Genomic DNA, 22387 nt, shown 5'->3' with positions numbered 1-22387 from the left:
CATGATGTTCAGATGCCGGTCAGCTCGCTCATTACAGATGCAGCCGTGGATGTGAGTTGGCTGCGTGCTCTGTTCATTTTTGTTCATATAAGTAGGGAGACGCTCCAGTTGAAGCACCTTTTAAACAGTATTGAATAAGCTGGCGGGGAGGCAGGCTTTCCTTTGATCCCTCTCTTCCAGTTATAAATGCACACCCACAGCCGCGTTACCACACAGCACAACACGACACAGCCGAGCCGGAGATCTCCCGATTATGCAGCCAGTAGTCAGTGCTAAGATGATAAAATAAAAAAGCAGCTATTTTTGATATTTGAAAATATAAAAACGTAATTGTGTTACTCAACAATATTCTGCTATTCTTGTGAAGGGATAAAATAAATAAATGTGTAGTGTGCATGATGAACTGTCTAGTGAAAAACATTTCTTTATTCTTCGTAATGTCTCAAAGTAGCTTTGATCAGTACAGAAATAGAATTCCTAATTTGCTGAGTAAAAGTTTCAAGGAGAGCTTTAGCATTTAATGTAAACAAAGCTTGGAGAAATAAATGCTAATGCAGTGCAGCTTTCAGTTTAAGCTGTAAAATATTCCATATTTCAGATTTTAACAACTTTTTACCTGATAAATTAATGGATTATGGAGAGAAAAATAAAAAAAGAATAAAATAAATAAAAGCATTATCGACAATCAATTGTATTTTTGAAAAAATATTGAGATTTCTCTTTTTTACAGTATCGCCCAGCCCTAACTGCTAGACATTTCTCTAAAATGCACTCGGACAGTTTGCTCAGTTTATGTGAAAATCTGTTGTTTTTAGGTCATATTTTTGCGGAAATATAGAAAATTTGAAAGGGTTTACTAACTTCGAGCACTATTCGACCATTTATAGGACCAGCTGATCCACCAATTTCAACAACCTATGACTGCAGGATCTACAGATCCAGCAGGACAAATGTGCTGCAGGATGCCATGTGGATCATGTATGCCTTTGATCCAGCCTAGAGGAGGTTTCAAGTTTCCTTTTAGTTGTACGTTTTTTCTTAATAAACTTACCATTTGAGGATAGTTGGACCTCGTAGAGTAGGAGAACAAGATTTCTAAAATAGGATGGATTTGCCATATCTGTAATGCTAATACACAGCTTGAAAAAAGTACTTAAAACTAAAAAGCATTTAAAAATAAAGAAACAGAAGAAACCAGAGTAAAAAAAACAGGCACTCTACAGCTTTGTAATAAAGGTGCTTTGTGTAAAAAAGATATGACCTGTTTAAAATGAGAAGTAAAGGTTCTATAAAAAATTGTTTATTTGGTATTAATAGTTATTTCTGCGTTTCTCTGTCTGTTTCTGCTTTAGCATCAATTTCAGTGCTCACAAACCATCACCCCTTATCAGGCATACAGGAAGTGAGTGCTGTTGGTTGCCATAGTGAGCATCACTGAAAAGCCCAGATACAAAACAGATGTTAGAGGAGCGTGCGCACACACACACACACACACACACACTGACACATGCACTCTTAAAAAGGCAACAATGGCAAAGCACTGAAGTGATCCATTGTGAATGACCTGCACTGCACACTGTGTACCTTATACCCAAAGTGTTTATAGCTGTGAGACTCTGAATAGATAAACTGATGGGATAAATGAAGGTAAATTGGCCTCATCTTATTCCGTCGTGACAACTTGTCCTGTCACAGCCGACGCCGTAAAAGCCAATTTCCAGCAGACGGGTCATCTTAAACACGCGCGAGGAGGAATCAATGACCGGTAAATTTGTTGTTTGTGTGAGCAGGCAACATTTGGCCAGCCAGAGACCGCCACCTGAAATTAAATTGTCTGGAACCTTTTCCGGCGCAAGAATCGAATAAAGCCCTGCTGTGAAAACAACACTGAATTGAGATTCAAGTGTATTTTCGTGTTGCTTTGAAATCATGTTCAATAACAGTTGAACACATTTAGACCTCCAAATAAAGGCAATTCAATATAACCAATGGCTGCACCAATGGGATGTCATAAATCGTTACTCATAAACTTTAGAGCATATTTAATATAAACCAAATATATTAAAATATTTTAAATATAAACCATTATATTCGTTATAATGAAGATCCCAACTGAACTATAAATCTGTAATCTTACTTGTAATTAACCTCTGAAAGGAAATCCAAAGAATTTAATTTTTGCACCAGGAATGACATAAGATCAACATTGTGCATTTAACTTAAACTTATACCTATAAATAGTAAAATCAAAGAAACTGATCATTTTAGAGTGCTCTCTTAATGTTTTCTGGAGCTGTAGATACAGTTTCATTTTATATTTTTACAGACATTAAAGTTTGCACAAAGTTTTTTTTTTACAACATTACAGGATAAAAGCCCCTAAACACAGCCTCCCTCCATTGTTAAGTAATTTACCTTATTGTTGATTTAGCCCATGTAAAAAGAGCTGTAGATAAACAAAATTGGGAAAAGTTAGGAGAGCATCACCCTCCCTGAGTTCACAATTCAAATGGCTGTATCAACAGTAGTTAAGGCAGTAGTATTATATCCTTTATTAGCACATCTAACTGTGTGACTTTGTCTGATTCTCTGTGATTACATCAGTTTTACACACAGTACTGTCTATATTAAAAATCTGTTTCCACCATGTTTGGATGCAGTTGTTACATTTTTCCCCAAGTTTTTTTCAGCTTACTTTCTTTAAAATATGTTGCAAAAGTGTAAAATTCTCTGGACGTTTATCTGTAGGGCCAAATTCCAATCACTCAGGTGTGATGACATTCTTGTTCTAGGATAAATGGAAGGCAGTGTAAAGCAGAAAAAGAGCTTTACTATAAATTCCATTTATTAGACAATAAACTTGCCCTTGTTTTGACTGATATTGTGATGCTTACCTGAATCACGCCTCCTCCTTTACCCTCTGTGCCTGCTAGAAACTCCTCAGGCAGCTTCAGCATCTTCCCCAGCCAGTCCAGCATCACTGTCTCCAGCTCTGTGCAGGCTGGACTCGCAGCCTAAAACACACACACACGTTTCATACATTACCTTACAAGACAAGAGAGAGAATGGATCACTAAACATAAATGAATGGGTGTTGGAGACTGATCAAGAGACAGATCATGGCTGCATTGATAAATCAAACATAGACATAGATGGAATAGATGGATCTGTAAGTGGAAAAGATGGATAAATCATGAACATATGGGCAGTAGGGGTGGGCGATATGGCTCTAAAATAATATCACGATATTTCAGGGTATTTTTGCGATAACGACATACTTGGCGATATAGGAAAACTAAAATAATTCATTCATTTCAGTAATATAGTATAATAGTATAACAGTATAATCATAATGTGGCAAAATAATATAGCATAAAATAATATAATGCAGCAAATAATATTGCAGAATATTTAGTGCATGCATTTAAACTGCAAACTAAAACAATTATACAATAAATACACCTAAAGCTTCACAGTAAATAATAGACTACTTTTAAGACAGAACATCTCTATTATCACGATATGGATTTTTAATATCACGATATTTCTGTGTCACAATATATTGTATACGATATAATATTGCCCACCCCTAATGGGCAGATCGATGAATGAATGATGAATGTGTGGACGGATGGTCAGATGGCTGATAAATGAATGGAACGGGGAATCCCATTCTAGGGATGCACCAAATATTGGCAGCCAAAAATGGGGGGGGAGCACTTTCAGTGTTTGGCTAAATAAATTAAAATACAGGATAATTTGTAAAGAACAATGAGTCATATTCCAGTGTTTCCTTGATTCTAATATTAGGGCTGTTTCAGCAGTGGTGGAAGACCCTCTTCTGCCCCAGCCCCAGGGAGTGAAGGGAAGAGCGAACAGGCAAAGCTGGCAAACGGCAGGTTTAAGTTCATTTTTATGCTCTACTCTCATTAAATAAATGAAATAAAGCATTGAGCATAACTTATCGTGCTTGGTATCAGTTTTCTAGACTCACACTCACTCATTTCTAGAGAAATGTGAAGTGTACAGTGTTAATATGTTTAACTTTTTTATTGGGCATTTAATGTATCATAAAATTGTGAAAGAAAACCCGGCCAAAAAAACTTGTGAAATTCAGTATTGGTGAAATGTTTAAATTCGTTTTTGTGTGTAAAAAAAAAAATATATATACTATATTTACTAGTGGATGGACAAGGAATGAATAATCAATGCATGCATAGGTGGATAAAAGTATATAAAAATGGAGTGATAATGCAGCATACCCATGAGAAGCCGATGCAGCCAATAGCTCCAGACAGCATGTCTGCCAGTAGTGCAGGAAAGGAGTTGGCAGTGGGGAAGTAGGCAAAGAAGTATGGGCTGTGCCAGTGAGTGACCTACACAAAGAGAAAAACTATTCTTAAATATGCTGAACACACCACAACAGATCACACAGTTTAATCATCTACAGTCTCAACATTACATCAGTCACAGTCACATCCTGATTAACATCATTTTTACCTTCAGTCTACATCAGTTAGAATGGCTGAGAGTGAGAGCCGGGAACGTATGATATCCTACTGTTTTCCCTTAAACACATTCCAGGTGGATGAGGGAAAAGGGTGTCAGCAGTGTAGCTCTGTTTCCCACTCTGAGTCATTAATAAACACTAATATATACTAATAACCATACAGAGCCAAGGGAAACAATGACTTCTGAACGAGCTAACCAGGACCAGGAAAGCTAAAGGTGTTTTACTACAGATCCTGACACTCCACTGTTATGGGGGATAATGTTTCCAGACCCTTCATGCTATAGAAGCACATATGATCTGAGTTCTCTAGCTCTAAACATAGTTTGTGGATAGAAATAAAGCTTACTTGGATGGTCCTTTGTAGATGCATCATACTTGCACAACTAGCATCAACTAAATGTCTATTAAATGGAATTGAAGGCTAAGTTTTATATATCAGTGATTCCCAGTTGACCCATGTACCTTGGCCTGTAATGATAACTATTTTTATTTTCACAATAAACAATATTATAAATAAACAGTATTATTTAAGAACGTTTAAATGTAATTAACATAGTGATATTTGAACAGCATAACAGAGCCCTTTTAAAGACAACAAAAAATAATTACCGTATTTTTTTGCAGTATAAGGCGCACCAGATTATAAGGCACACTATGCGACACTAGTACTAGGCTCTCCACTGCCCGCTGTGTTGTACTCCGGCTCTGCAACCCTGCACTTATCAACATTTACATACTCAGAATCTGTTTCTATATTAGCCATAGCTCTATAGTTAGTGTTCATTACATTTTTATATTCATAAGTTTTTTAATTCATAGCTTACGTTATCTCTCTGTTCTGTTGTTTTGTTCTGCTATTTGTTTGTTGTTTGATTGTACTGAGCGGGTCAACCCGAGTAGGATGGGTTCCTTCCAAGGTTTCTTCCTCTTAAGGGGAGTTTTTCCTTGCCACTGTGTCACCATAAAAATGTCACTGTGTCACTCATAAGAGACGTGGACCGTTTTTTTAAAGCTGCTTTGTGAAAACTTTTGTTGTAAAAAGCGCTATAGAAATAAAATTGAATTGAAATTAATTGAATAGTAAGGAACAGGGTTGTAACTAAAAGCTAAGCTAGGTAAACAAAACTGTAACTCTTTAAAAAAAATCTTTCAAAGTCAAAAAAGCACTGAATATTAGTCTACATAAATTCTATCCTGAAAACTGTTTGTTTGGGTAAAAAGCACTTCCGTTTATTAAACTAAGCTTATGCTGCCTTCAAGTCATGTCAGTAATATCATTTTCATGAGATGAGATCACATAAATGTCACCACAACCTTGTATTTACCAGTGGGAAACACAGAAACCCTTAGTTTCCCAGTTGGGGGTTTGTCAGTAACAAGGTCTTGGCTGCTGCCAAAATGAATCCTGCTCATACAGTAAAAGTTAAAAACGTTGAGCTTATTAGCAGTAGTTTTAAACTGTACAGGTTGGGATAAAAACATCACTTACCTAATGTGTGTCTTATTCGCTTCACTCTCTTGGAGTTGGGCAAAATAATACTCTTGTCTTTTCTAATAATAGACCAAAAGTATAAACAAAAGGATTTTCCTAATGGCGTCCATTTCCACCCAACCAAAAAATACTCAAACCCATGTCAAGTCAAGTAATTACGACCAAAAACCTCATAAGTAGGAATTTCCAAGGAGAACTTGAAGGCAGCATTAGATTTCCAGATTTCTACTAAGGCAGGGTGCAGCAGCATTAGCATTAGTGGAAATGCTGCCTGATAGTGCTACACTGAGGAACCATGAGTGTCCTGGTAAGTCAGGCCGATATTAGCAAGAGGTTCCATGTAAATTGTTTTAACACAGTAAACATACAGACTACAGTCTGATAATACTCACCTTTGAATGGTCAAAGAGAAAGCGCTTACCGCTCTTAGCGGCTAATGCTAATACTGTTGCAGCCTTGGTGCTAAAGATCTAAACTGAAACTACTGATTAACATTGCACTTTACCAGAGTGGCTTTACTGCTCCTTACAACCTGGCTGATAAAATTCATACATAAGGCGCACCTGACTATAAAGTGCACTGGGACTTTTTGGGGGAAAATTTAAAGATTTTATGTGTGCCTTATAGTGCAAAAAATATAGTAATCATAGTTTGGGAAATATACAGTGCCTTGAACTTTTCAACTTTTTGCCACATTTCAGGCTTCAAACATAAAGAAATTACATTTTTATTTTTTGTGACGAATCAAGTGGGACCCAATCATGAAGTGTGGAGAAGTTTAAAGCCATATTTGGACACAAAAAGATTTCCCAAGCTTTAAACATCTCAAGGAGCACAGTGAAAGCGATCTTATTGAAATGAAAGGAGTATCAGACCATTGCAAATCTACCAAGAACATCTACAAGTCCCACTTGTTGTTGATTCTTTACAAAAACAATTACAATTTCATATCTTTATGTTTGAAGCCTAAAATGTGGCAAAAGGTTGAAAAGTTCAAGAGGGCCGAATACTTTTGCAAGGCGCTGTATATTTTATACTTTGTGTGTATGGAATCTCAGTTTTTGAAGCATTGATCATTACACGGCTATTGTATAATGCATCAATAATGTAGTTATCATGAAGGGCCTAGAGCAGGGGTGTCAAACTCATTTTGGCCGAGGGCCACATTGGCATATTGGCTGTCCTCCGAGGGCCAGATGTAACTTATAAATGTAATAAAATGTAACCAAATGTAATATATGTAAATGAATGTAATTACTCCTTAATGTTAAATAACTCTCAATATATTATTTATTCAATCAAATATTACAGTTGCATGGAAAAAATGTTTGCTTGTTGCTCTATTAACATAAATCCTTTTTATTTGTCATGTCATGAAATCCAAAAACTCCATCAATCAAGAACCAAACTATTCAAGTGAATAGAAATGACATGACATCAAGTTATATTAACTTTGAAATTATTAACTGAAATAAGGCTTAATAAATATAAAATCAAATTGTGAGCTGTTAAGAACATAGCATTTCCTCAGATTTAGCAGTTCCTCATCCAACCACTAGTGGGAGCTGCAGCAGCAGCACCACAAGTCCGCAGTCTTTACTGAGTCAGAGCTACAGCCCAGCCACGGGCTACAGGGCTCAGCTCAGCCAGTCTGGAGCGTTTTTAAAATTTTTAAGTTCTTCTGTGTATGAAATAAAGATTTTTGTAACCGAATAATACAGCTCTCTACAGTTCATCTTTCAGCCCAATCACCTAACAGCAGCCGTTTAGAGCATGAGTCACTGCTGGGATTACATTATAAACAGGTCAGTTATCGCGCTGCTAACCTCAGGATGTTTATAACTACGGAGTTTAGTGGACACACCACGGCTGCAAGGTTAGACTGTTGAAGGCTACTGAAGACTATTAAAGGCTATTGGAGGTTATTGAAAGGGTTATTGAGGGCAGAAATTAGTAAAGGCTGGTTAGATAAGTGATTCACGTCCTCGTACTTTGCTGCGGTGAAACTGCGACTAGCGCTGTCCCAGTGATGTTTATTAACGTCATTAAAACAGATTTTGTCAGCTATTGTCTTATAAATATTTACACAGAACTTATATCTCTCCTAAAAAGCGTTTATTTTGGTCAGTAACACTCTTCGTAACACAAAAGGCATACCGGTCTTTCGCCTTGAAGCACAGCCGTCCGTCTGCATCAACTTCTCTTTTTCTGGATATTATGGGATAAACATGTCTCAATTCCACCCGCGAAGTTACACCTTCCCTCCGGCAGGGTTTCCACATCAATGACTACACTGCCGTGTAGTGGCAGTAAGCCGTAACTTTGCGGGTAATACAATCGACAAGCATTGTGGGAAATGTATTTTTTGGTCAAAGAACGCTTCTGACTTATTTATTATAGACACTAAGATCTTACAAGCTCTCGCGGGCCACATAAAAAGACGTGGCGGGCCACATTTGGCCCGCGGGCCTTGTGTTTGACACATGTGGCCTAGAGGAAGCAGAGTTTCAGAAGTAAAGATGAGACCTATTTATTTTTTACCCAGTAGTAACTCCCTTTAAAACACAATGCTCCCAGTGCTGGGAAGGTGAAGGAACCCCCTTTTTTGAAAATGTGTACAAAACAGTGCCTTTTCACAAGAGAGTCCAAAAGTTAATATATCTATAACTGGCAGAGGGAGTGAATTTTCACTGTGATACTCACCCAACTCTTTGTGCTTTGTGCTAAGAGTCTTTTTGCAGAATCAGGTCAGAACCAAAAAATTGGGGAAGGGCTACGATTGAGTCTTACTCAACACTTAACACCCAAACATTTTATACGGTCAATGTTCAGAGCAGCTCGTTAAAGCAAATCACTGGCACAACATCACAGGGCTCAGGGTTGGTCAGTGTTACTCACCCCTGGCATGATGACCCTCTCAATGTCCTTCACCACATCCTCATACGTCTCTGGCTCCTGTGGAGCGTCCTCCGGTATGAGGGTCCTCAAGTAGCCTGGCTGTACATCAGGGTAGACCTGCCGTGACTCAATGTTCTCCAGGTAATCAGCCACGTAGTCCACCATCTCCTTCCCTCTCCTGCGGAATTCTGCTGTGTCCATCCTGAAACCTGGAGAGGAAACTGAAAGAGAAGGTTGAGGATGAGTGTGGCAAATATACCATTTTCCTCCAAATAATTCCATGTGGTGAATATTCACATCTCTAATTTACGCTCCAAATAGGCCAGGCCAGCTCGAGGCCCGAGGCAATTGATTGGTTTGCTTGCCTTTTGGTTCCTAAATTAGTTTAAGCTCCTCAAAAAAAATGTATCCCTTGGCCGCACTCATTATTCTCAGAATAAGAGGTAGTTTAGTGTGTTTTTACTGTGGACCTCTACCTTACTTTACCTCTTGCCTCTTTATGTCTTGTGATCACTGTCTACAGCATGAAAAGCTTGCTTTGTTGCTGCATGTAAGTAATGCAGTTTGAGTTTCCTGTTATTTACAATATTGTTGAAATTTATTCAATGTGTTTATCATGAATGCTCATATTGCCACCACTCCTTGCAAAAAATGACTTAGCAAAACTTAGTGCCAAATAGGTGAAAAAAAATGACCTGAAACCACTAAATACTACACTATTTGGACAAAAGTACCAAGACACACTTTTAAACAATTAATTGTAGGTGTTCCGTTCAGTTTATACAGATGTATAAACAAAGTACCTAGCCATGCAGTCTTCTTCCATAAACATTAGTCAAAGAATAGATGGTCCTAAAGTTCTCACTAAACTCCTAAATGGTGCTGTAATAGGATGACACCTCTGCATTTAGGAACCACACCAACTCAATTACCAAGAGACAATAAGCTTAGTTATAGAGTGGAGTTGCCGATTGCTGAGGAGCAAACTGTATACAAATTGCCAACACTGATAACTCAAGAAGTAGGGCTGCACGATATTGGAAAAACTTGACATTGCGTTGTTTTCGTTTTCTGTGATGTATATTGTGATATTAAACAATGCAGGAACCGTGACAGCACCAGCCCCGCCCCTACCCACGTGCTGTCTCACGACAGAGATCCACATGACCGAGAGCTGAGTCACCGCTTTAGAGTCAGCCAAGCACTCAAAATCCGAGGAAAACAGCAAAACCACAATAATCAAGCATTTAAATGGCCTTTTAAAATGTAAATATAAATGTTTTTTTCTGGAAATCAAAATGTGTTTCCGGCTGTAACTGGAAATATCTGTGCAAAACTGTGCTTGACTGAGGTGCACAGCTATGGACAGGTTGTACAAACCCAGCCATGTGAATGGAGGCCATGCATTTACCTCATGTTTACGCCCACTCCCCCTCCCCCTCCCCCTCACTCTTCTCAGCAGCAGATAGAGATGGCAGTTCATTTAGAACACCGTGTATGTATTTCTTGTGTCAAGAATCAGAACATTGCAACATGATGTGTTCGATTTAATTGCCTTAGGTGACATTGCACGTCCCGCGATGTGACTATTGCGCAAGCGTACAACGCTAAATGATATATCGTTCTGCCCTATCAAGAAGTGATCCAAACCTGCTGCTAGAGCTACAAAAAGGAGCAAATCCATATTAATATAATGTATACAGCATAAAGTACCATTAGAATTAGAAACATTCCTAAGAAGAGTATCTGTAAGACTGAGGACAGAAGGAGAAAGCAACGTCTTTATACAATATAACAATATGTCATACCCAAGAGTACTAGCTGAAATACTTTGGGTTTTTATGTGAAACATGCAGTGACAACTTTCCTTACAAGATAAGATACAAAGTGCCAAAATTCTGCACTTTGTGTTCCTGTACAATATATTTTTTGCTTCTTTAGTTATTGATTCAGTGGGCCAAAGTTTCCAAGATAAATTCTTATCCACTGAATGATATCCATCACTTGGAAATTAAACTGCATTATTCACTAATAAATGCATACATTGCAGCCAGCTGTTGAAGTATGAGAAAAAGGAGTTTTCCCAAACCTCCAATATCTTTAGAGCAATCAAACTCATATTAATCATTACAACATTAACTAATCCTCCACATTATAACACACTATAAATACAGTGCTGAATAGTTAATGGTTAGTTTTTGGCACCCTAGACTAGGCTAGTGAATTAGTCACTGTCAGAGTAACCTACAGGCCAATGGGAGCGTTTTCAGCTTCCTCAGTTACAGTTTTTAATGCAGGTTTAATATTCCTATCAACAGTAGTAAAAGGAGTTGTATTATACAGTGTATTACGTATCTATCTGTAGTATCTATCTGTGTCACATTAAATCTTCTCTATATACTCAGTACTGTCCATCTTCTATCGGTGAACATTCAATATTTTTATGATGTTAAAATGCACAAAATACTGGAGAACTTGGGCATCTCCAACATCTTACATCCTAGGTAAATGAAACACATTGCTATTTAGTAAACTCAGCTGTTGGGCAGAACAAAAACTGTCCAGCATTCTGAAAGTAGCCCCACATTAATAACTAAACAGGCTCACCCAAGCAGCATTTTTTAAAATTCTAATGTATATATTTGTTTATTAAACAAACCTGATTAGATCAGATTTTATTTTTATATTCCTCATATTTACATGTCCTGTTTGTTAATATTGAGCAATGCTTCAGCTTGTCAAAAAGCTTGAATGATTTAAGAATGTTAGATTAAGAAGTAATTTATACAACTCCCTTCCCTCAACTCATGTGTAGCAACATAGGTTGGATAATGAAACTGAAACACCCACAATCATTTATTGTCCCGACGGACAGTTCTGGTGGAAACAGGAGAGTTGGAGTGCACATTGAATTCTGCCGTGATTTGGGCAGCCGTGTTTTTTTTTTTTTTTACCGAACATCCCTTTCAGACAGCTTCCTCTTGCGTCCACAGATAATCCTGTTGGATGTGGTTGGTCCTTCCTGGTGGTATGCTGACATTACCATGGATACCGTGGCTCTTGATACATCACAAAGACTTGCTGTCTTGGTCACAGATAAACCAGCAAGACGTGCACCAACAGTTTGTCCTCTTTTGAACTCACCCATAAATCCCACAAGACCTATTTTTCTTGCTTCCAATGAATCAGCTTCGAGAACTGACTGTTACCTTCCTACCTAAAGTAACTCACCTATTAAAAGGTGCCACTGCAATTAAATTACCCATGCAATCTGGGTTAACCCATGCATCTAACAATTTATATACAATAACGCATGCATCTAACTGTACTTGTGGGAGTGCATATGTATTTTAAGCACTAGTATCTATACTTCAAACTGAGAAATGAATGTCAATAGTTCTGACACCTTTGTTCAAGAGATCAGTGTTAGCAGGGCCGGACTCAGCTTTGCAGAAAAACTATGGTTCTTAACTCTTTCCAAAAAACTTACAAAATTACAATTTCAGAATTGGTAGAGATTTAGAAGATTAACTAGGAGTTTTTTTTCTGTGAAGACTGTGACTCAAAGTTCTGGGGGACAAGTAGGAAGAAATCTAGTCAATGTGATTACTAGTCAATGAATTACCTTCATTACAGCCTTGCTTAAGATTTACACAGTGCCTTCCTATTTCTAAGTAGAGCTTCTTTGAATTACCAGCTAAAGTCCAGAGTCACATGACCAATCACACTCGCACCAGCGTCACACAATCCACAATCTACAACACACCATATCACTACTGTATCAGCACAACTGCTGTAAACGCTCCAACAATTAGTCATAGTGCACCTTGTGAAACGGAAAATGGTACTTTTACTAAGTGATGATGAATTAGCAGAATTAGCATTGAGTGTGACTACGTGACTCTCGGGTCGCACCAGGTGAGGAGAAAACCTTCTGCCAGGTCTGAGGGTGAGAGTGAGCAGTCGGGCTAATAATCTCTCAAGCCCTGCTGCCTCTGATTCTCTGGAGTAAACACTTTCTTCACTCTAATCCACATTAATACACACTAATGCAGGTGAGGTGGGTGTGCGAGTGTGCATGTCATCAGCTCACCCGTAGGCCTGCAGGTCTACATGAGGGCCTTGGTAACATGATTGCAAATACTATTAAAGCTCTTAAGCCCCACCATTCAGTAGAAGCTTTATACATACACACACACACACACACACCTCACACTTACCTCACCTGCATTACATTCCACTCAAAAATCAGTCAAAAGTAAATGACCGTGAGAGTCACATGGAGCAGGTAGGTGTGCAATTATAAACCATAAACGCATACTTTATTACCATAGGACTGATAGCCAGCACATATTATAACACAGTAACAGTGCAGTGGCATGGTAATATAGTGTCTGAAGTTTGATTGCAGCAGGAGTTTTATACAATAGCAAATTCAGTAGCATCTCACCTCAGCTCATTGACTGCAGCAGTGCACACAAACTGCCCTATGAACTGGGGGGAAGGGCGGGCTGATCACACTTATGACATCTTCTCACAACCTGAGATACAACCACTGTGGCCATAAACATATTTTAACTGTATTTATTGATCATATATAATCTTAAAGATAACTTTACCTTTTTATATTTACTTAGTTAAATACATCTGCTTTTCTAATTTCCATTTACTGTTTGTTCAATTCATTCACTGTTTATTGCTTATTGTTAAACGCTTTGGTGATAGTGTATTTATCTATATTACATTCATGCTAATAAATCAAGGGTCAATATTAATATAAGTAGCTGTTTGTGTCTGCAGCATAGTTGTTTAAAATCTCATACAAACACAAAGTATCAATCTTTTCTTGATATTTATTCTGAATGAACAGATTATTACAAATGTAGAAAAAAATAATGTTAACATTCACTTTAAAATGCTTTATATATTTTATACAGTTTTTTGGGACTTGTTTTTTGCCATGTCCACAATGCTGCCAGGTTAAGTGTAATTATTTATTTAATAAAGATGTATAGATATAATTTCTAAGTTTTTTTATGATTTTTTTTATATCATTTAGCTGTTTTCATAAAATAAATTCTTAAGCTATTTAACTTGCTGCATATTCAGCAATTAATAATTCAATAATTTCAGTTAACATTTCTCATATTGTCTTCATATTTAGCTGAAATATGAAAACTTAATCGGTCCATCTTGTCACAGTAAAATATCAACTCAATTTATTACCATAATTTTAGACAGTTATAATGTATATTTGAAACAGTACAGCTCTGGAACAAATTAAGAGACCACTTCAGTTTCTGCATCTTTGATTTTGCTATTTATAGGTATATGTCTGAGTAAAATGAACATTGTCATTTTATTCTATAAACTACAGACAACATTTCTCCCAAATCCCAAACAAAAATATTGTAGTTTAGAGCATTTATTTGCAGAAAATTAGAAATGTCTGAAATAACAAAAAAGATACAGAGCTTTCAGACCTCAAATACTTCAAAGAAAACAAGTTCATATTCATATGTTCAAAGTGGTAGGAGTTCAGAAATCAATATTTGGTGGAATAACCCTGGTTTTTAATCACAGTTTTCATGCAGCTTGGCATGTTCTCCTTCACCAGTCTTACACACTGCTTTTGGATAACTTTATACCTCTAATGGGGCAAAAATGCAAGCAGTTCAGTTTGGTTTGATGGCTTGTAATCATCCTTCTTCCTCTTGATTATATTCCAAAGGTTTTCAATTTGGTAAAATCAAGGAAAAACATCATCATCTCTTATTCCAGAGCTGTATCAGGTCAAAACGAACAATTCAGCCGAGACAACCAGGTTTTCTTTGAACGAAGCTGTTCACTAAAATTGTGCACCCTGTCATTGTGCAGCTTGCCATTATAGGGGGGGTGCATGAATGATTGCACATGCACACATGAAAATGTAAAGAAAGTCTCAAGTCTTATAAAAATGATAAATAGTCAGAAAGAATGAACATGACAAAAACACAGTATTGTGATAATGCCCCTGCACTTAACTAAACTGAAAGAGAACATACAAATTGGACAAATACAGACCTACTATAAAAACAGCATAATCTCTGCCCTACTGAAACTCTGCTCAATAAATGAACCTTGCTCTTTCTGCTCTAATCATTCAACAAGTGTTATCTCTGTCTCTCTCTGTCTCTCTGTCTGCCTGCAGTGTCAGTACTTACAGTATCTGTCAAAAAGCGGCGTCCTCCTCCTCACTGCTTACAACACACGGACACACTGTTCTGCAGGGTCACCAACAGGCAAACACATGCAATCAAACACACACACGCACTCTCACAGCAGAGCAGAGTGGAGTGGAGCTGAGCAGCCCGTGTCTTTATCTGCTGAGCGCACCTTTTAGGCAGCCAATCAGAGCATGGCTTTCATCCAAAGCAGTGCGCGCAGGCAACCCAGGAAGGACTGATTCACAAGCAGATAATGAGATCCTACTTACTATACCACCACTAACCCCCCCCCCCCCCCCCCCTCACCCATCCACCCCCTAACATAACCATCACTAACCCCCCACCTCCAGCTTTCCCCAGTATCTGAATCAGCTGTTGAAAGCTGTGTCTCCAGTTTTCAGAGAGGAGGAAGACACTAAAGATGATTATTACTGGCCCCGGTAATTGCAAGCAATTCAACAAGGATAAAAATTGCAATACATTTTATCCAGCAAATTAATTTGCTGCTAATGTAACCATATGTTTGTCTATTGTCTAAATATATAGCTCCGTAAAAAAATTGAGACCACTTCAAAATGATCAGTTTTTCTGATTTTTACTATTTATAGGTTGTGTGTAGAATGTTTGAGTAACAAATATTTTATTCTATTTGCTTCCAAATTCCTAATAAAAATATTGTCTTTTAAGAGCATTTATTCGCAGAAAATAAGAAATAGTCAAAGCAAAGCAAAAGTTTATATGCATTCAAACAGCGTTATGAATGTGTGTAACTGCCCCATTTCCAGCCTTGCTGAATCATCCCTAGTAACATATGAGAAACTGATCATTTTAAATAGAAAAGTCCAGAAAAAGACTTATTTCTTAGGTAAATATGGAATTAAGGCTACTATTAGCAAAAAAATTCAACCCAGAGGTTCCAGAGGTGCAGTGGTGTATGCTCACATATGAAGATTTATACCCAGGAATAATCTTTTTAAATGTTGTATAATTTACAGGAAACCTAATAAAATCTCAATGTTAATGCATAATTTTGAATGAAATATAATAGACCCATACTGTATTAAAATGTGGATTGTCCCTTTAATCCTGTTACTATTTTCAACCTGTTTTTAGAAATTATAAGGTAAATGTTTACAAGACAGAAACATATATAAATCTTATTAAATATTAATGCATAATTCTGGATAAATTATAAAATATAAACGTGAAAACACCTGGAAAAAGTTTGTCAACTGATTGATAGTGAAATTTTGATTATTTTCAAATTTCAAATTCTACGAGTAGTAAATGATCATAAGCAAGATGAGAAAGAAATGCCTAATAATAAATGGGATTTCAGAGTCTTAACTGATTAACAGAACAATTGAATGAAATAATCAAATATACAATTTTCTAAGATTTATTTATTTATTGGCATTAAATATGTGATTAAAAAAAGACACTTTTCATATGGTTGAAATAGATGGAAATTTAACTATGGGAATGAGTTTTCAAAACGTTGTGCCGTCACTGACTAGGGCACTTTATATTAAGCTTGTGCTTAAATTACAAATATTTTCCTATGCATATTGCTTTATGCATTTCAGTTATCTTAAAACATATATTATATTAGTGGTGTTAATCACATAAAAAGTAATTAAATCTTAGGGTGTAGACAGGAGAAGCTTTTGCACCCTGCTTCAACAGCCCATCACTCAGCTAAGTCTGCCTGTGACCTGCAGAAGCCCCTAGATTCTGATGTTTCTGTTACGGGATAGGGTGGTGTTGGATCCAAGTGCAGAGCAAAATGGTTGTTTGTTTTGGGATGTATTTAATAATTTATATCTTCAGTCATATATGTTTGCTTAGGTATATTTATAATTATTTGATTACTCAATTGTTTCTGATATTTATGTTTTAATATTGTTTGTGTCAAAAGGGTGTGCTTGTGGAACTTGGTTTGGTTTTCCACAGAGGAAACTGGAAAATAGGTGGAAAACAAAACTCTGAAGAGGTGCACAAAAAAAGGCGGGAAACAGAACAAAGGAAATGCCACAAAATGGCATGTACAACTGAAACACAGCTTTTTAGCTTCAAATAACTCAAACCAAAACACAATCAAACTCAAAACGGACTGAGCACAGCTCAGACCTCTACTTTTACTTTCTTTTGAGATCTTTTATATCTTTTTTGTGCGACTTTCTTTTCTTTTCTTTTTCTTTTCTTCTTTCTTTCTTTTATTTTCTTTTATTTTCTTCTGTCTTTCTTTCTTTCTTTCTTTCTTTCTTTTATTTTATTTTCTTACACCCTCTGTTACCGGTCACCCCTCTTTAAAGGTGCGACGAGAATGAGTGGTTTGACTGGGCTTTATATAGAGTGCTGCACAGGTGTCGCTGGTTGCCACTGATCACCGCTGGGGATTCTGGGACTTGGAGTTTCGGGACCCAATGCCACTTCTTTTTCCCCTCTGTTGCCCAGCTCCCCTGCTGGTGGCCAGTGGTGCAGCACTGCCCATCACAGTTTCATCTGGTAACTTAACTTTTTTTTTATTATTCTTTAAATAGAAGTTAGTATAAAAAAGTAATTTGGAGCATTTATGTTGTACTATTCTATTGGTCTGTACTATAATGAGCTCAAGCTAAATCTAATGTTTTATTTTACATAGTTATGTACAGAACACTCCTGCCATTAGCTCTTCTGCAATTCACAGAGATGGGCATGCTGACCCCCTGTGGTCACTCAGTCACTAAACTGGTGTTAAAAGCTGGCAACTGTGAGCAAATTAAGGATCAGTTGTGATCCTGTTGTTTCCTCTGAGAACAGCAATATTACAAGAGGAGAAAAAAACAATGAGTGAACGTGAATGGTATTCCTTTTGTTTTTTACAGAAATATATTTGGATATTGCTTAGAATTTAAGTCTTTAAGTCTAGCCCATTAAAATCGGCATGATTTTACCCTGCACTGCATCGTGTGTTACTATAAAGGCTTTTTACTGAAAGGGCATCATTGCTTGGTAACAATAGTGGGACACTGTTGGTGTTATTTAATAATCTAATAGGCTTTAATTGTGTCTTGTGAGTGTAAATATATATGTATTGCCTTTATGTGACGGAAGGGGCAGGACCACGAAGGTGGTAATATGCATCAGGTATTCTTTAGGGCTGGACGATATATCTTTGAGGATTGTCATCGTGATGTGCGCATGCTAAATAGTCACATTGCAGGATGTGCAATGTCCCTTAAGGCAATTAAATCAAACACGTCATGTTGCAATGTTTTGATTCTTGACACAAGAAGTAGATACACAGCACTGTCTCTGTGTCTGTGTAAGTGACAGGCTGCTGCTGCCTGAGAAACACAAGGGTGAGGGGAAGCGCGAGGGGAGGCAGGATTAAACACAAGGTAACCGCATGGCCTCCATACACATGGTTGGGCATGTGCTTGTAAACGCACGTGTTGAAAGCTGTGCACCTCAGTCCAGCACAGTTTTATGCAGATATTTCCAGTTACAGCTGAATTCATGTTTTTAATTCCAGAAAAACGCTCTTATTTACCTTTTTAAAAAGCCATTTAAATGCCTGATTAAAGGGCCGATTACTGTTGCTGTGCTGTTTTTCTCAGGTTTTGAGTGCTCAGCACTGACTCAGCTCTTGATCAGTCCAGACGTGAGACAGCTCGCGGGTGGGGGCGGGGCTGGTGACATCATGGGCCCTGCATTGTTTAATATTGTTTTTTATATTGTCGAAAAAGAACATTCACAATGTAAGATTTTTCCAATATCTTGCAGCCCTAGCAGGCTTCATGTTTATGATGAGTTAAAGTGATGTGTACAGTAAACTGCAAATACTCTACATGAGACTAATGTGCGCTATGCTTTCCATTTGTTGTATATTTTTTTGGTTGGTAACTCCTCACTATTTCCTCCCTGATCTTCCCTGGAATTCAAATGATAATTTAATTTATTAAGGGGAAAAATCTAAACCTAATAACTTGCTTGTGCCACCCTTGGTGACAACTGCAATTAAATGTTTGCGATAACTGGCAATAAGTCTTTCACATCTCTGTGGAGGGATTTTGGGGCACTCTTCTTTACAGATAAGTTTTAACCCACATTGAAGGTTTTAAGGTGTTTATGGTCATTCAACAACATCTCATTCAGACAATGACTTTTTTTTTTGAGCCATTTCAAGGTAGACCTGCTTGTGTGCTTCAGATCATTTTCCTTCTGCAGAACCGAAGTATGCTTGAGCTTAAAATCACAAACCGTTAACAGATATTCCCCCTCAGGATTTTCTGGTAGACAGCTGAATTTATGATTTCATTCATGTGTTTTACAAATGGTGTACCAGGACACACATCTTCCAAAAAGTTAAACTTTTGTTTTGTCAGCCAACAGAATATTTTCCCCAAGTTCTGGGGATCATCAAGATGTTTGTTGGCAAATGTGAGATGGGCCTTTGTGTGTCTTTTAGTCAGCAGTGGTTTTTGTCTTGGAACTTTTCCATGGAGACCATTTTCACCTGGTCTCTTGCTAATTATGAAATCATTAATTACCATACTTAACTGAGGTGGGTGTGGCCTGCAGTTCTTTGGATGTTGTGGGTTGTTTTGTGACCTCCTGGATGAGTTGTCCATGCCCTTTTGTAGTCATTTCTGCTGGGAAGTTTCACCAGTGTTCCATGTTTCCTACAATTGTGAATAACTGCTCTCACTGTGGTTCACTGGAGTCCCAAAGCCTGAGAAAGGACTTTGTAACATCTTTCAGACTGATAGATGATCAATGACTTTGTTTTCTTATCTGTTCTTAAATTTCTTTAGATTGGGGCATAACGTGTTGTTTTTTGAGATGATTTATTATCCTGCTTTATGTTGTCAGACAGGTTCTATTTAACTGATTCCAGTAATTAGGCCTAGGCTTGACTAGCTTTCCCAAAAATGTGGTTAATTCATGAGGACCTGGAGCTCTGCTGAATTGGATTCTCACACTTAGAGGCTGTTATCTTTCCTGAATGTGAAAGACATTAATGTTGTGTACTAGACTAGAATCGTCAAGCCTTTAAACCATTTAACTTCCTAAACTACAAGATTTTTGACATTATTATTTGGTTATTACATGCAATTTAGCGCAAACTGGTCCAATTTCTCTGGAGTTTAAGAGCTTAAACAGGTTCCATGATGTTCACAAATGATTAAACAAATTCCCAAATTTACCTGGAACTGATGTTTACTTCCCGGGCACTTACTTGACTCTGGGATGTCAGGCAGATACAGGGTATTTTCACTGGTCTCTTTGAAGGGTATGAACCTGGTGACCATGACTTAAAGTATCACACCCAGGCTATACACCTACACATATTTTTATTCAGTCAGTTAAACTTGGCCATCTGCAGTCAGCAGGACATTTTCACATTTTAGGTCTGGTGTCTAAAGGTGCTTTCACACCTGCCTCGTTTGGTCCGGACTTTCGGACTTTTCAGTTTGGTCTGAACCAAAGTAGCAGGTGTGAAAGGGGCCGCGAACCACGGTTCGGACCAAAGGACCAGATTTTGGTCCGACCAAGAGAGGTGTTCTCAGTCCGGATCTTCTGAACCATGGTCCGGTTCGCCTGCAGTGTGAAAACGCTTTTCTGGATGGTTCAAACTTTCCGACCAATTGCAGGAAGCTGAGGAGGCGTTCCTCAACAACGGCAGCAGAAGAAGAAAAATAACCGGAAAAGCAGGAAAAATGAGCCGTGGATACAGATGCTTTAGGACAAGCACGTTCGTTTGGCGAATTTGAACTAACCTAGAGTACTGTGCCTGAAGTTGCTGCTGCTGGTATAAAAAACACAATAGCAGCACTACTATGGAGATGAAATGAATCTGTTCATTCATTTATCCTTATCCTGGAAAGGCTTTCCACCGAATGAACCACCCGCTGAATTGGCCGCACGCCAACGTCAGACGCATGTTCTTCTAAGACCAATCAGCATCAGGTTAAGGAAAACGCATCAATCCGTAAGTGATGATGAAAGGATGTAGGAGTATCACACAAAGGTCTTTGGTGCGCTCCCTAAACTGCAGTGTGAAAACAAAAATAAGCGGACCAAATATATGCAATGTAGCAAACACATGAACCTTGGTTCGGACCTCAATCCGGACTTTCAGGTGTGAAAGCACCCTTAGCGTCCTGCTGATGCAGATAGGCCATGCCACTGAGGAGTTGATTGAACCAGGTTTGGGCCTGGTTCATGGGGATATGGTTGAGCTTAAGTTAATGGATTTCAAAAATGTGGGGGGGGGTGGCTTGCTTTTCTTAGATTATAAAACTTTCAGCACAGAAAAATGAAACAATAATTTTGACAGATTCCTGCAATCCAGAACTTATTGCCACCTGTTTGTACTGATGTCAGAAGTAGGCCATCAAAACCTTTACTTTTGACATTACTTCACCTAGTGATCCGGTCGTGATCTGGCCCAACTATATCAAATATACTCCTCATATTTGCGCTAAACTGCTGTTCAGGTGCAGTTTAATCTGTTTCATTACCAAGATAATTACTACAGCTTTGAACAAATGCTGTCTCTGCTGCTCCATGCTAAGCTGTTTTCATACTGAACGCCATATGTGTACCCATTTAAAACAGTGTGTTTTTAAGCACAGCGCCAAATATTCAGCCTTTAGTGTTAGAGCAGCTTTATACTGCACAACTATACACGCTGGTCTGGAACACTAGAACCTTTTGCTGTATTTACTTTCTTGCTTTTGCACCAGACAGCTCTGACAAATCAGAAACGACAACAGATTTGTGTGGTTTGTTGTCACTTTTTGTTGCATTTTTGTTAGCCCTTGATCCACTTGTCACCTCCCCAACATGTAATGTGGTTACAACTGCAAATAACAAAAAAGAAAAAAACGAATTAGTGTAGTAACAAATGCAAAATAGGGAAATAAGATAAACCCTTACAGACCTGAATTATTTCCAATTGATGGTAAGAATGGTGTTTTCTGTAATCCACATAAAACAAGAAACAGAAGTATTCTAATATAATACAGTAGAATTCTAAATGTAATCATTTGATATTCATTTTTATTTTCATTGCATTGAAAGCCTGTGTTTAACATTTGTTACTTTCATAACAGATATTGACCTTTTTACTACACAAACCATGCTTAAACCATACAATTAACATGACAAAAAATAAAGTGTTCTAAATTAGATCAAATAAATAAAAATAGGCTGTTTTTCCAGTGTAGTTGGTCAAGCAACTGTTTCATTGGGTGGTAAATTTTTTAGTTTGTAAATGTCTATTGTAAT

General features: G+C 37.7%; 1 protein-coding gene across 1 annotated transcript in view; it reads right to left on the bottom strand.

Annotated features, from left to right (window-relative positions):
- Positions 1-15273, bottom strand: part of ddc (dopa decarboxylase) — a 39644-nt gene extending 24371 nt beyond the window's left edge. The window contains exons 1-4 of the mRNA XM_049479958.1: positions 15107-15273; positions 8904-9124; positions 4263-4376; positions 2895-3014 (exon numbers count right to left, since the gene is read on the bottom strand). Coding sequence (XP_049335915.1) covers positions 2895-3014; positions 4263-4376; positions 8904-9104 — 435 coding nt within the window. The 5' untranslated portion in view covers positions 9105-9124; positions 15107-15273. The remainder of the gene's footprint in view (positions 1-2894; positions 3015-4262; positions 4377-8903; positions 9125-15106) is intronic.
- Positions 15274-22387: the final 7114 nt, after the last annotated feature.

This window comes from Astyanax mexicanus, chromosome 6, assembly GCF_023375975.1.
Source record: "Astyanax mexicanus isolate ESR-SI-001 chromosome 6, AstMex3_surface, whole genome shotgun sequence".
In the NCBI taxonomy this organism is placed as follows: Eukaryota; Metazoa; Chordata; class Actinopteri; order Characiformes; family Acestrorhamphidae; genus Astyanax; species Astyanax mexicanus.
The sequence above is the reverse complement of the archived record's forward strand: the minus strand, read 5'-3'. Positions and strand labels throughout refer to the sequence as shown.